Here is a 14,321-nt window from a genome sequence, read left to right on the forward strand (position 1 = left end):
GGGTGTGATAGACCTCGAAGTGCGAGGCTTTGGGGAGAGGTGGTGCACCAGCTGACATACCACTCGATTGCCGCTCGGGCTAGAGAGCGACGACGATGAAGTCGTTCCCGAGGGACCGACGTCGGGGGTCAGGCTATACAGCCTCTATGGTACCTCGTCGCGAAGGATCAAAGTGATCCCCTCGTCGCCGGAAGAAGAAGCGTCATTAACAGCCATAGAAAAATGGAGCGATCTGGCTGGTGGGGCGACCACGAGGGCCAGTCGACTTCTGTACCGTCAATCGTGTCCGGGCATGAGGGCGCACTAGAGACAAGACTTGGACGAGCAGTCCGCTCGATCGAACAACAACAACGGAGGTGTCTTCATCTGGTGAAGCCTGCGGTTGGCAAGCAGGGCACGACCCCTATCCATGGAGGGGGCAGTACCACATCGGACAGAGCGGTTGCTGGATCTCGAACTCTCGCAACCGGTCTGCAGCCCGCTACGACAAAGGCGGTCACACCCGTTAATCAAGACATGGCGTTGGTGGTTGTTGCGGCGTTGCTGGGGCCGACGCCGAGATCGCCACCAGTCCGGCGAACACGCTCAGGGTCAAATGTGGCTCGTGTGTCCTTGGTGTGGTGCTTCTTGGCATGGCGGCAGCACGCAAAAGGCGGCGTGCAACGACATGAGCACCTCGCCGCTGATGATGTTCGCCACTCAAAGACCGAAAGAAGAAAGTGAGAAGGGCAACAGAGAAATCTTTGAAGAACATTGTATACCCGATGGTTTTCCTCCTCCCTATTATTGTCGTCAGTGAAACCTTCTGGCTTGCCTTCGGTTCTTGTGCGATGGAGTTCTTTGGCCTTTCTTCCACTCTGGTTTTGTGAATGTAGTGCTGATAACGTGTTACGTGAAACTATTGTATGAGAATGGACAGCGAATGAATCTCGTGCCTTTTCTCTATTGCATTAATATTTGTACAAGGATTAGGAACATGAGGAGTTTAACGGCGAGGGACATGCCCACTCGCCCGTTCACGGGAAAGGCGGCAACGTTAGGGGTCACGACCCTTGAGAATAGCAACTGAGAGCAGTTTGCTAAATGCTTACGCTAAATGCTTAGACTTTGCAACTCTTCACCTTTTTCACTTAGGTAATACCATTTTTTCAAGGTATTTTCGTCTTTTTACGTAAATTAGCTTATTTACTCAAGAAAAAATAGAATCCCTTGAAAAAATAGAGTTGTCAAACTAGCTATAAACTAGAAGTATCCCAGCCCAAAAGATATCAAAACGCATTTTTAAATATAAAATAATCATATATGACGTCCATTTACGCATATGCAGCAAACTTGATAACTAAAGTTTAATAATTACATTGACTAACCAGCGAGGCAACAGACTTTTGGAAACTCAAACTGCTACAATGTTTTGCGTTGAGATCGCAGAAACCATGGAGCAAGATAAAAGAGCGAATTGATGAAAACCAAAGCATTAAAAGAGCGAAATATTTTTTTTTGTGGGGACGGGTGGGATCAAATGTGTAAAAAAAACTCGCAAAAAAAGGTGGCGTCAGAAAGCAAGATAACTAAGATCTGCCGAAATAAATACTCAACATTGCGAGTCAATGGAAAGCACATGTAACTTTGACAAGGACCAAACAAGAACAAAGACAACTTAGCGAATGCCAATATATAAGTTAAAGAGAAACAGTTGGCGTCCATAGAGTGATGTAAAATGTAAATACATAGAAACTTGTTAAACAGATAACATGGAACTTGTACAAAAAAACAGCTGGATTCAGCACAACTTTGTCATTCAGACTCAGTTCCAAATTCTGGTTAGAACACCACCCAGCGAGTTAACGTGACATCACACCAGAAATTTCCAGCGCCTGATGAAATTTTACTACATAAACTGAATTTAGATAACAATAAACAGCAATCTGGAAAAGACTAACCACAGCTAACCAAAGCAACTCGACATTTTCTCCACACAACCCAAGATAAAAGGTCAGTAGGTCACAGCACCACAAAATTACTTAGATATGCAAGTCTATGCGAAACCTAGTATAAACGTGCGTGTCAGTAGGATGCTACATCCCAAACATCATAGTGAAGGAAACAAGTGTGCATCACACCTATACCCAACACCAAGAATGAAATTGGTCTTAATCCTGAACATCAGTGACCCAGACAGAATGAGCAAATAAAAGCATGATTCCTCTACCCCTTAAAGCTCCAGTCGGCAGTGATGGGCTGATGGCTTCACCACGACACCACCCCACCCTACCATGTCTAGTCACTATACATGGTCTACCTGATGCATGATTGTATCAACATGTATACATGTAGTAATAGCCTAATGCTTCTTTTCCTTCTAACACTGGTCAGAGTATCATTGGAACTGCAAGTAATAGCCTAATGGTGTGTTTGGTTTGTGGAGTCACTCTATGCTTCATGAGGTGATGCATCATAAGTTCATTTCATCAATTTTGGTGGAATCAACCCACTCCTCATGTATATACTAATTATTAGCTTATGAGGAATGGGGTGGTGATGGATCAACCCATTCTATTCCACAAACCAAATAAAAAAGTGAGGAGTGAGAAGAAGATGGATTACTTCATTCCTCACACCAAACACACTATAAGTTTGTGAACTAAACCTGGAGTCCATTAAAGTCCTTTGATGTTACAAACTGTGTGCATTTCATCCTAGGTGGAAGATGATTTCTGCAAATATTAATTGTATCTCAAATCACCAGCTGGTTTGCTGATTCCATATGTGAAAGAAGGTGGCACAGGATTTCTTTTTCTTCAGTCAATATCATAAATAAGTTACTGAAAGTAATGATTAATATCAGTCTAGCCCCCTAGGCATCGTAAATTATCGAGTGCCTGAAATTGTTTTCTGATATGAGAACCTATTAATCAGATAATATTGACTGCTGCACAAACCTGAAACTAAGAAGGAATGCTTTAGCAGATTTTCCAATCAATATGTTACCAACTTGTTTTTGTTGAGGCGTTGATCATATCATCCTGAGGAACATAAAAAGCTTGTGCACATGGAGCTAATCTGCCAATAACCCAAATTCAAATCAACAAAGTGGCACAGTATACAGCAGCTAAGTGTCCACAAAAGTGAAAGAAAAAATAAATAAGAGTAGCATTATGCAGCAAGCACATGGCAATTATGCCCACATTCAGATTCAGTACTTGGTCTTAGTTATTATTATTTCTTTCCAATAAACAAGTAAAGATATTGTGCAAGGTTATTTTTTAACAGCGTATGCGATAACACAACATCATACACTAGTAAAGAAACATGAGAATATCATTTCACACAATGAAAAAAAAGGAAGCAGATGCTCACATAACAAAACATATCCTTTTCAGGGTTATGGTTCGCGTACAAATCTGTAGAAGCAAACATTACCAGATAACTGGCTGCTAAGCCTGAATTCAGCTGCATCAAGTAAACAGCTCAGGAATCATCAGATCAACTGCCACATAAACACACAGAACATTAAATAGTATCATATAAGGACACTTCCACTTGAAAATAGAAACTCAAATGTGTCACAAAAAAATTCTCAGTCTAGTTGTTGATGGCTTTCTTTGCTCTAAGAGATTCAAGGGCCTTCTCACGGAGTTCAATTTCTAGTTTCTTCTGATCAGACTCTTCTCTTCCAGCGTTTGAAACTCTTTTCCTAACATCACCATCTGAATCAGAATCCCGATCCTTCTCAGAGTCTGAAGGCATTGTAACAGTATCGGTGTTCTTTAATTTTCGTTTGCTGGCATGGCGTTCTGCCCTTCTGCGGTGTCGTTCTTCACGTCTTCGACGTCTTTCCTCTTTTCTTAGCCTCTTCTCTTCCTTCCTCCTCCTCCTCTTTGCGTCTTTGCCATCTGGCTCAGAATCAGACTCGGAACTATCATCATACTGTTTCTTATGCTTATGAGTTTTCTTGTGCCTTCGCTTCTCCGAGTGGGTTCTATGTTTGTCAGGCTCTTCAGACCCTGAACTACCAGAATCAATGTGCCTATTACCATCTGTTTTTTTCTTAGTTTTTTTCAAAGGACTTCCATCGTCCGATTGGGAGTCCTCATTGACTTTAGACAAATATTTCTTTGTATCAATAGCATCATCAGAATCATCACGCAAACCTCTCATGACATGCTCACTGTTTCTACCACCCTTTGAATAAGACTCATCATTTTCAATTCTAGTCGGGGAATGCTGTTTTCGACGAGAATCATCAGGTGAATCAGTTTGATGCTTTGTTCTTCTACCAGCAAGCTCATCTTCTGATGATTCTGACAATTGATCGGGGTGTTTCTTTTGGACGACCTTGCCACTGGAGAGCAGAAAACAATATCATATAATTTGCTGAGAAGATGCACATTGTGCTGCAGCAAGGTGGTGCTTTCTGATATAGAAAGCACATGCACTGAAATAAATTACACTTATTTCATAACTGAGATTGTCATAGTTATTAGCTGAATTATATGATCATAACAAATGCCACTGCCACCAGAATAATAGGTGTTACTCGGTACCTTGTAGTATAGAACTCAAACAAATGCCTTCCTACTTGAAATGGTTGAAAATAACTATATGAAAGCATACATCCTCCTCTGAAATTATCTACTAATATTCATTTTTCAATAAGAGAAATAAGCACATTAAGGTGTTGTGCTGAGCCTGTACAGTAGGGGGCAATAGTGATGTGGAGTGGTTAGTGGTTACTCAGTAATGTCAAGAAGTGTATTTGAATCCAGCAACCATCCAATTGTGTCTCAAAAACTAGAAGTGTTTCAGAAAACTAATCCAACCTCTGTTGTAAAATGAATGGAGATTTGTCTCTGGGGCTTGAGTCACCAGCACTGATTTTCTTAGGTTGCAGACCTGCCGAGAGATCCTTTGTTTTCCTACGACATGAATTTGCTTTCCGGGCATTTTCTCTGGAAAAAATAAAGAAATAAGAAAAGAGAAACAGTATATTCAGAAAATACCATAAAAGTTTGCAAGTACAATATTTTAGGAACAATATGGCACCAACCTAGCACGACTGTGTTCCTCATCTCCACTTGTATCTGTGCTGCCCTGACTAGGTATAGGTTTGTCTGAGTTCTTGTAAGAACTGCCAAATTGAATATGAGACCTCTCTACATCGAAATATGTACTCTAGTATGCAGGGAGAAGAACATGGACAAAAGCATGAACAACACAATGTACAAAATACACACCTGTCACGTGTGGAATTCCTTTCTTCATAGTTAGGAGGCCTCAAGGACTTTGACAATCTATGCTCAGAATCTGGGGAATTATTGCCAACAATCCTTGCACCATCCCTATTATTATCATCTGATTTTTGTTCTTGCCCCCTAAGACAAAAAAAGGGCTGTAAGTTAATAGATTTTGGATAGAGGTAAAGAACATATCTAAAAAAAATCATTCCATGCAAATTACCTTGAGTGCACAACTCTGTCCTTAACGGAAGGGGTGCCATTTGTTTCTTTCTCAGTATCTTTACTTAAACTCTGGCGAGAGCGATTAGGACTCCTGCTATTGTACGGACTGGTACTCCTGCAAATATTGGTATATCACAATTGATGGCTGATTCCAGAGGTAGAAAAGAAATCTGGCTGCAGCATTACCTCCTTCCCTCTGGCGATAAAGGTCGATTTGCAGAACGAGTCTTCGGTGAACTTGGTGATGTCCTCTGGCGTTTTGGAGATGGGGACTGACGTCTTATTGGAGACCGAGACCATGGCCTGCGCCTTCCAGGCGATGGGGATCGTGGTCTGCGTCTTCCTGGGGATGGGGACCGTGGCCTGCGCCTTCCTGGGGATGGGGACCGTGGCCTGCGCCTTCCTGGGGATGGGGACCGTGGCCTGCGCCTTCCTGGAGATGGGGACCGTAGCCTGCGCCTTCCTGGGGATGGGGACCGTGGCCTGCGCCTTCCTGGGGATGGGGACCTTGGCCTACGCCTTCTTGGGGATGGGGACCTTGGCCTACGCCTCCCAGGTGATGGAGACCTTGGCCTACGCCTCCCAGGTGATGGAGACCTTGGCCTGCGCCTTACTGGAGATGGAGATGTACGTCTACCTGGTGAGAATCTGCGTCGAACAGGAGACCTTCGACTTGCAGGAGATGGTGACCTCCTTGGTACACGAGCTGGTGAGCGGCGATGGCGAGGAGAAAGTGACCTTAGTGGCCCAGATGATGGTGATTTTCTGCGAAGAGGAGATCTCCGGCGTGTAAATGGGGATGGATATCTTGACAAGGAAGGCGACCCTCTCCTTGAGTAAGGTGATCTCCTTCTAGAAATTGAAGGGGTACTTCTTGGAGAATGCCTTCGGGGAGAAATAGAACGTCTAGGTGAAGTTGAACGCCATGATGATCTATGGTGTCTATCAATAGAGTGGGAACGCCTAGGAGGAGAACGAGAATTATTTCTAGGAGAGATGGATCTTTGCCTAGCACGTGGCGACAAAGATATGCTCCTGGATCTGCGACTTCCCCTGGATAAGAAAAATCTATAAGGTCACAATGAGTAGCTACTCTCTGTTTAGTGTGTTTTGTACTCTCCACAGAATAATTGGGTAGAACACTCAGAAGAATTGAACTTGACACATATCAACATTTCATTTTTAAAATACAATGAACTTGGTGAACGGACAAACATCAATATATAGCATCTTTTATAATACTGATCTAAGAAATGCTCACCATATAACTTATAAGTAATAATAATCAATCAAATCAAATCCCATAATAATATCATAGAAATCAAATTCATATTTAACCACTGTTCTTAAGGCGGTAAGGCGAGGTGAGGCGGCGCCTAGGAGAGCAGGGCGCCCAAAATTCTTCAAGCACCTGGACACCTACGCAACGCCTAGGCGATGCCTTAAAAACACTGTATTTAACACTGGTAAACTGATTGTATGAATCCTGCATTTGCAATGCAAATAACCTTAACAACAAGCATCATTTTGTGGCATCCTAACAATTTGTAAAAAATCAGGGCCCAGCGCCAACAATTACTCACCCATGTTTTAAAGTCGTCCGACTAATCGCGGTTAGTTGGCCTTATTGCCATTGCAAGATCGTTAGGGCGTAAGACGCGACTAGGGCGACTAGAACTCTGATTGTCTGACTAATCACGATTAAACGGTGATTAGTCATCCACTCCTCCGACTAGGAGTTCAAGTAATTGGTGTTGATAAAAGTTGTCTTTGAGGGGATGTTGGTGAAGTTATTGGTGCAACTGAACATCTAAGGGGGTAGAAATCTCCCTAGAGCTGCTGCTGGGGCTGTTAACCAAACATACTCTATAACAAGGAAGCGTTGTTGTTCCTCTTCCTCCACAATCTGGTGAATCCGATTCTAACGAAGCTTTGAGGTTTGTGCTAGCTGATAACATGCTTGATTAGCACAGCAATCTTCTAGTGTCCTGCCTTAATTGTTTTTGAGTCGTAGAACAACATGATGTCTAATACTCTAGGGTCCTGCATTTAAGTTTATGACTTGCATTTGAACCTATCATGCTGCTATGGATATATACACACATGGTCCTGGTATAGGTGGACGACCATAGGACGACTAAGAGTCAACTAAGCTCGACTAATCAAGCAAGTCAATGACTAATCGTGATTAGTCGCCTTATCGCTGAATCGACTTGTCGACTTTAAAACATTGTTACTCACGAATTCAAGGTGGAGAATTTCCAATGGTCATAAAGATTGATCATCTAGTGTGGACTTCTGGTTCACAGACAAAAGAAAAACTTGGGTGACTAGTGACTACCACCCAGTAATCAGGATGCTTAAGAAAAGACATATCGTTGAGATACTTCCCATCTTTAACCCAGAATATCATGACAAACTAGAAATATTCCAGATCTAGGCATTCTTATCGAGTATGTTTATTTACTATCAATTTTCTATTTTATTGTTCTAAAAAACTGCTATGCATTCCAAAAAAGATTTATCTAAAGGAGTGGCCAACAAAAATATTAGTGGGACTGTTTGTTACATATAAATCAGTTATAAGCTGAACAGACAACAGGCAAAACACACAGATGGGAGTATCAAGGAAAACAGATATTCATCACGCAGTGGTTAACATACATATAGAAAAGGATCTGGATCACCTAATATGGACACATAGCAATAGCATTTAATGCAAACCATGGATCTAAGTTGTAGTAAAAGCCTACAAGATTATATAAGGCATTAATAATGTACCTGTTCTTTGCTCTTAAGCTACGCTTGAAATCATTGTTCTTTTCTTCCTCGGTATTGAAATTTGTACTATTTAAAGCAGAGCCAACTGGATCGCCATAGGATCTTGAGTTACCAGCATCCCCATCCTACAGCAGTTGAGGTAAATAACGATATGAACCCAAATTATCGGAGAAGTTATCTGAATGTCATCAGAAACACAAGGTGTCACAACATAGCCCTAAAATCAATTATACAAAAATCAGCTGAAACGAATAGCTCACCATCACTTTGTTCTTTACCAGTTCTGAATCATTTTCCTCCATCTCTCGCTTCTTTTGAATCTCCTGTGCAATCCTATCATCCTCTGCCTGTGTTAAGTAGAAGGTTTCAAATTTCTTAAAATGAAATATAACCAAAATTCTGGTTATGTCTGAAAAATGTTCTGGTTTCACCAAACAACAAAGAATGAAAAAACACTAAATACGAGCTAACTGGTTGTCTTCAGAATCACATGTAAAAAATGGAGAAAAATATGCTCTACAACTACATAGTTCTCATGGAAAAAGGTCGATAAACATATAAACCCAGTCATGTGAATAAACTATCATTGTTGGCCACACAGTGCACAAAAACAAAAACAAAAACAAAATTATAAACTCCCATCATAGTATCTGAATTAGTTGAAGATAGCATATTCAATGTTGGACCAGCCATATGGTGATGGCGAACTAGTATATTTTTATTGAAACAAACCTTTTTCTGCTGTATCTCAGCCTCTTTTTCATCCAGAAACTGTTGAGGCACCCCACTGGCATTCTGCTGTGCACTGAGAAGGAGGGTCCAGAGCTCCCTCATGAACTTCACTGTGTTCTTCTCCATGAACCCTGTCAGCTGGATCTGAATCTTCTTTCCATCGGCTTCCTACCATTAACAAACCAAAAACATAAACACACCTCATAGTCATAAGCTATCATCTTTGATAAAGACAATTAATGTTTAAAATCAGAAAAAACAATCCAGCTATCTGCACTTTGACTTAAGCTATCATCTTTGATAAAGACAATTAATGTTTAAAATCAGAAAAAACAATCCAGCTATCTGCACTTTGACTTCAGCTAACATCAACAAAAATCCAATTCTACAGCTGAGCACTATTGGATTTCCAGATCAGTCAAGAAATACAACCTCTGAAGTCTGAACATAAAGATAGATTTGTCATCAGGCACAAGCAACTGTTCCAAGACACAGCATGGGGCATTGTGTGGCTACAAGACAACTAAGGGCCTGTTTGGCAACAATGTTTTTCAAAACCATGGTTTTACAATACTATACTTTGCAATTGTCATGACAATACCACAGTTTTGACAGCTCTAAAAATACCATGGTTTTGAGAAACGTTGTTTGGATACAACATTGTAAACCATATTAGGCAAAAGCTAGCCATACCATGAAAACTTTGGGTTGGAGTGGAGTTTCCGATACTCCAAAAATACCATGGTATCTAGAAGACCATGGTTTTGAAAACATACTTTTCAAGAATGCAACCAAACACCTCATGACATAAAATACTACGGTATTGCCCAAAACCATGGTATTGGATAGAAAGTTAGAAACTGTAAAAATACTTTACGCCCATACAGGCCCTAAGTTTTTGTTGGAACTTTGTGAAACTAGAAATTCAACAATATTATCTTCGCATGATTAGTACGAATCTCAGGTTTGATTTAACTCCTGAACTAAACCATAATACCACGCAGTGTTTCAGTTCTAATTTTCTGAGCTAGACCACAAGATGACTGATATGTAGTTTCTGAGTAGACTGAATCCACCCTATCCTGACAGCCCTATGTCCACCAGGTTTCTAACTGCTTTTTGAAGAACCAAATTCAATCAAATTTGATACCTGCCGAGCAACATGCATGCACAATTCAATAAGAACAGTATATACAAACAACATTGCTGCACTTGAATAACCGTCTCTCCAGTACAAATAGAAACCACCTTCTCCTCGAGGAGGCCATAAATGAAGTTGATGAGAACTTCGTCCTCGAACCCAAGGAGCTCAGTGACCCGCTTAGCAATCCAGGGCTTCATCACGTCCATCTTTACCTTTGACGTATCCACCTACCACACCAAGCACAAAATCACCGAATCAGAGGAAGCCCTTGCAGACATCAGCTATATATCACTAAAGTATTGTGTGCATTACTATATATCACTAAAGTATTTTGCGCATTACAGCCTAATTGAGAAACGAAGAGTATGAGTGAAAGAACGAACTGACCAGATGGTCAAGCTCGGGCGCGAACTTTTGCGTCTTGAGCAGCTTGGCTTGCTTATTCGAGAAGCGCGTGTCCTGGTCAGCGGACGTCCCCTGCGAGAAAAAAAAACGTCAATCAACGAATAACAGATCTGGCGAGAGCAACGGCGACCAGACAAGCGCGCGCTAGGTAGATCGGGCAACAAGCTCGGGAGTTACCCGGAAGAAGCCGCCCGACATCTTGGTTGACGCCGATGCCGCCGCCGCCGAGGGAGGGGACGGGGGTTGAGTGGACAGTGGAGGGGGGGCGCGGGTGACTAGGGTTCCAAGGCGCCCGCGCCGCGAATGCGGGTTGGGAGGGTAGGCGACGAGACGAGGTGGGGTGATACAGGGGCCAGCACGAGACTACGTGAGGACGTGGGGGTCTATTAGGCAGGCTTCCTCTACGTGGGCCAAGGCCTGGGCTTTTCCAGTTCCTAGCCCGTTTGCCGTTTGGGCAGTTTGCGAGCGTTGTGTCGTTGAACTTGTGTTTCATTGGACTTCACCCTCCCCTAACGTTCGTGTACGAATCCCTACTATTATTAAGAGACCAAAGTGGGTGTTGGCGCGGCCAATGCCCTCACCTCGCCTCCGCATCAGAGTCTGCCATGTGGTCCCGCCTCGGCTTTCCCTTTGCGCAACCACGCCCCATCGTCCTATCGTCCTATTCATCCACCGACCCCGCGCGCCCACGCAACCGCGCTCAGTGCCCCCTGGGACCGCTCGCCCCGCGTCCCACCAGACGCTCCAGCCGTGAACGCCCCGTTAGCCGCGACCACCGCCCTACTCCCTCTCTGCATGTGTATGCCTCCGCCTCTCTATACGTCGGAGCAACAAACCACCCCTGACGCCCCCACCCTCGACTGGAGCCCGCCCCCGTCGTAACCCCCGACCGTGATCAGTGGCGGACCTAGAATTTTTACATAGGATGTGCCACAACAAATTTTTCATGTAGATTTCTATCTAATATACATATAATTTCATAGTAAATTTGGTAAACAACTTGATATATAGATATAAAGTTTGACACTCAACAAATAAACATGAAAATTGCATACATTAAACATAAAGATTGCAATAATACTACTTATCTAGTCTGCGCTTCCTCAACACCATAGAAGTTTCAATTATATCTTCTTCATTCACTTCAAAGAAAATATCCCTCTCGATGTATGTAACAAGACAATCATCCAAAAGTTTATCACACATCTTGTTTCTCAATTTAGTCTTCACCAAACTCATTGCAGAAAATACTCTTTCAACACTTGTTGTCGCCACCGGCAAAAGCAATACCAATTTGAGAAGCAAATAAACCATATCAAACACCTTATGTCTCTTTGTTTCAATAAGCTTAACTGAGAGGTCCACAAGAGTAGTTATGTCTTTGAATCTATCATCTTCTCTTATGCCATCAATACAATTGTCAAGTTGCAAGTCAAGTTTTAACAAGTCAGTGCTTGACATGTCATCAGGATAGAAATCAGCTAGCTTTCGTACCTTGTGTGCATCAAAAGAAGCAAAAGAGTTGGAAGGATCTAAGGCTGACATACAAGAAAGCAGCTCCATATTAGCCTCACTAAACCGACTATCAAGCTCTAGGCTAATTTGAACAATGACCCCAATATATACTTCTCTTTTGAAGTGGTCATCATTGGTTTGCTTATGAACAAATCGTGATGATCTTCCATAAGGCTTATAATTTCCATCCATAGTAGGAACTAGGATATCATGTTTGTTGCAAAATGAAGTGATTCTTTGAAGGAATTGATCCCAACCATCAAGCCTTAATTGTTGCATTCTTCTCTTTGCCACATTAACAAGTGAAATTGCATTAATAATATCTTACTCCCTTCTTTGCAAACACACTGATAAATCATTTGTATATCCAAGAATAACAAACATTAAGTGTGCATCAAAAACAAAGTTAAATGACTCAAATGCTCCAAGCATAGAATGTATCCTTGTCCAATCACTTCTAATTGTAGTATCCTCTCCAAGAATCATGAGAACATCTTGGATTACAGGATACATAGTAATTATGTTGCATATAGTTTTGTAATAAGAGCCCCATCGAGTCTCACCAGGCTTAGGCAACCCCATCTCTTGATTCAATCCTCTCTAGGTTTCAAGTTCACCACATTCAAGTGATTTCATGAGATTCTCAATTCTAGCATTGTTGGGGGCCTTCGTCTTCCGAAGGTCCTCAAAAAACATGACTAACATGTTTTCCAAGTATAATATATGTACAGGAACCTTCGGACATGGATGAAAACGCACATAATATGAAGAGTGCGGTTTGGGGGAAGGATGAACCAGTGCCGAAGCTACCCATGAAAAAGCTTCGGCTCAGTGATGGAAAGTGAAACCGACTTAAAGGGGAAAAGGTTGTCTAGTCCTCGATAGATTATCCTTAACTCAATAGTAAATATTGAGGGCATGAATGTAATTCTACACAGGCTGCGTCCTGTGCCTATAAATAGATGAACAGTGACACCGTACTGTTCACGCTGACCTATATTCACTCGCGCGTCACACTTGGACTTTTACCTTCTATCAAGCCGAAGGTATAAATGTAATTCGATATTGTTCATGTTCATTCATGATGATGTAATAAAGATATATTAATAATGTCATATGATTGTTCATGTTATTTCCCGTGCTTTATATGCTTCTACTTCCATTAATATACACGATGATGATGAAGGTACGTCCTTCACAACCTTCGTCTGAAGATCATTATATCCTAAGGGAGATAATGCTTCGAAGGACGAAGGACTTTAACCACTAACATTTTGTGTTGCCTTGTTCTTAACTCATAGCATTTGAGAACAAGTCCCCAAATACTGTTGGGGCCTTCGTCTTCCGAAGGTCCTCAAAAACACGACTAACATATTTTCCAAGTATAATACATGTACAGGAACCTTCGGACATGGATGAAAACACACATAATATGAAGAGTGCGGTTTGGGAGAAGGATGAACCAGTGCCGAAGCTACCCATGAAAAAGCTTCGGCTCAGTGATGGAAAGTGAAACCGACTTAAAGGGGAAAAGGTTGTCTAGTCCTCGATAGATTATCCTTAAGTCAATAGTAATGTCGAGGGCATGAATGTAATTCTACACAGGATGCGTTCTGTGCCTATAAATAGATGAACAGTGTCATCGTACTGTTCACGGTGACCTATATTCACTCGCGCATCACACTTGGACTTTTGCCTTCTGTCAAGCCGAAGGTATAAATGTAATTTGATATTGTTCATGTTCATTCATGATGATGTAATAAAGATATATTAATGATGTCATATGATTGTTCATGTTATTTCCCATGCTTTATATGCTTCTACTTCCATTAATATACACGGTGATGATGAAGGTACGTCCTTCACAACCTTCGTCTGAAGATCATTATATTCTAAGGGAGATAATGCTTCGAAGGATGAAGGATTTTAACCACTAACATTTTGTGTTGCCTTGTTCTTAACTCATAGCATTTGAGAACAAGTCTCCAACAAGCATCTTGAAGCATATCGTGACGCTTACAAGAAACTCCAACACTAGTATCATCTACATGAACAACTCCAATGAAGTGCTCACATGGCCTTCCCAATGCATCAACATAACGGAAGCAAAGAGCTAGTTGTTCTTTGTGTGACATGTCACTAGACTCACCCGCTAAAATTGCAAATGGCTCTTCCCCAAGCTCTTCAATTATTTTCTTTCTAGTTTCTATAGAGCAACACTGAATAATCTGCTTTTGTATCTTTGGGCTAGTCAAAGTGCAATTACCTGGAGCGTTGTTAAGAAC

General features: G+C 41.8%; 1 protein-coding gene across 18 annotated transcripts; it reads right to left on the reverse strand.

Annotated features, from left to right (window-relative positions):
- Window positions 1-1,657: 1,657 nt before the first annotated feature.
- Window positions 1,658-10,972, reverse strand: LOC100304415 (splicing factor PWI domain-containing protein). 18 transcript variants are annotated; one of them, XM_035958973.1, is made up of 14 exons: window positions 10,699-10,972; window positions 10,504-10,593; window positions 10,221-10,343; window positions 8,973-9,140; window positions 8,501-8,587; window positions 8,241-8,365; window positions 5,646-6,512; window positions 5,458-5,574; window positions 5,235-5,372; window positions 5,048-5,128; window positions 4,821-4,949; window positions 3,421-4,342; window positions 2,940-3,060; window positions 1,658-1,874 (listed from the first exon to the last, which is right to left on the reverse strand). In XM_035958973.1, the coding sequence occupies exons 1-12, from the start codon at window positions 10,717-10,719 to the stop codon at window positions 3,583-3,585; spliced, it is 2,706 nt and encodes a 901-aa protein (XP_035814866.1). In that variant the 5' UTR covers window positions 10,720-10,972; the 3' UTR covers window positions 1,658-1,874; window positions 2,940-3,060; window positions 3,421-3,582. The 18 variants fall into 18 exon arrangements, with proteins under 18 accessions (XP_035814866.1, XP_035814865.1, XP_035814857.1 ...); XM_035958972.1 differs by having other exon boundaries at window positions 1,658-2,822; XM_035958964.1 differs by having other exon boundaries at window positions 5,646-6,527; window positions 10,699-10,893.
- Between the last annotated feature and the right edge of the window lie 3,349 nt (window positions 10,973-14,321).

The sequence above is a fragment of the Zea mays genome, chromosome 1 (assembly GCF_902167145.1).
Source record: "Zea mays cultivar B73 chromosome 1, Zm-B73-REFERENCE-NAM-5.0, whole genome shotgun sequence".
Lineage (NCBI taxonomy): Eukaryota > Viridiplantae > Streptophyta > Magnoliopsida > Poales > Poaceae > Zea > Zea mays.

Excerpts from the sequence above, each read along its gene's own strand:
- LOC100304415 (XM_035958964.1), bottom strand. The coding sequence starts at position 10,719 with ATGTCGGGCGGCTTCTTCCGG. Across the intron at positions 8,366-8,500 it reads TGGTAAAGAACAAAGTGATG|GATGGGGATGCTGGTAACTC; the intron begins GTGAGCTATTCG and ends CAACTGCTGTAG. Across the intron at positions 4,950-5,047 it reads GAGGAACACAGTCGTGCTAG|AGAAAATGCCCGGAAAGCAA; the intron begins GTTGGTGCCATA and ends TATTTTTTCCAG.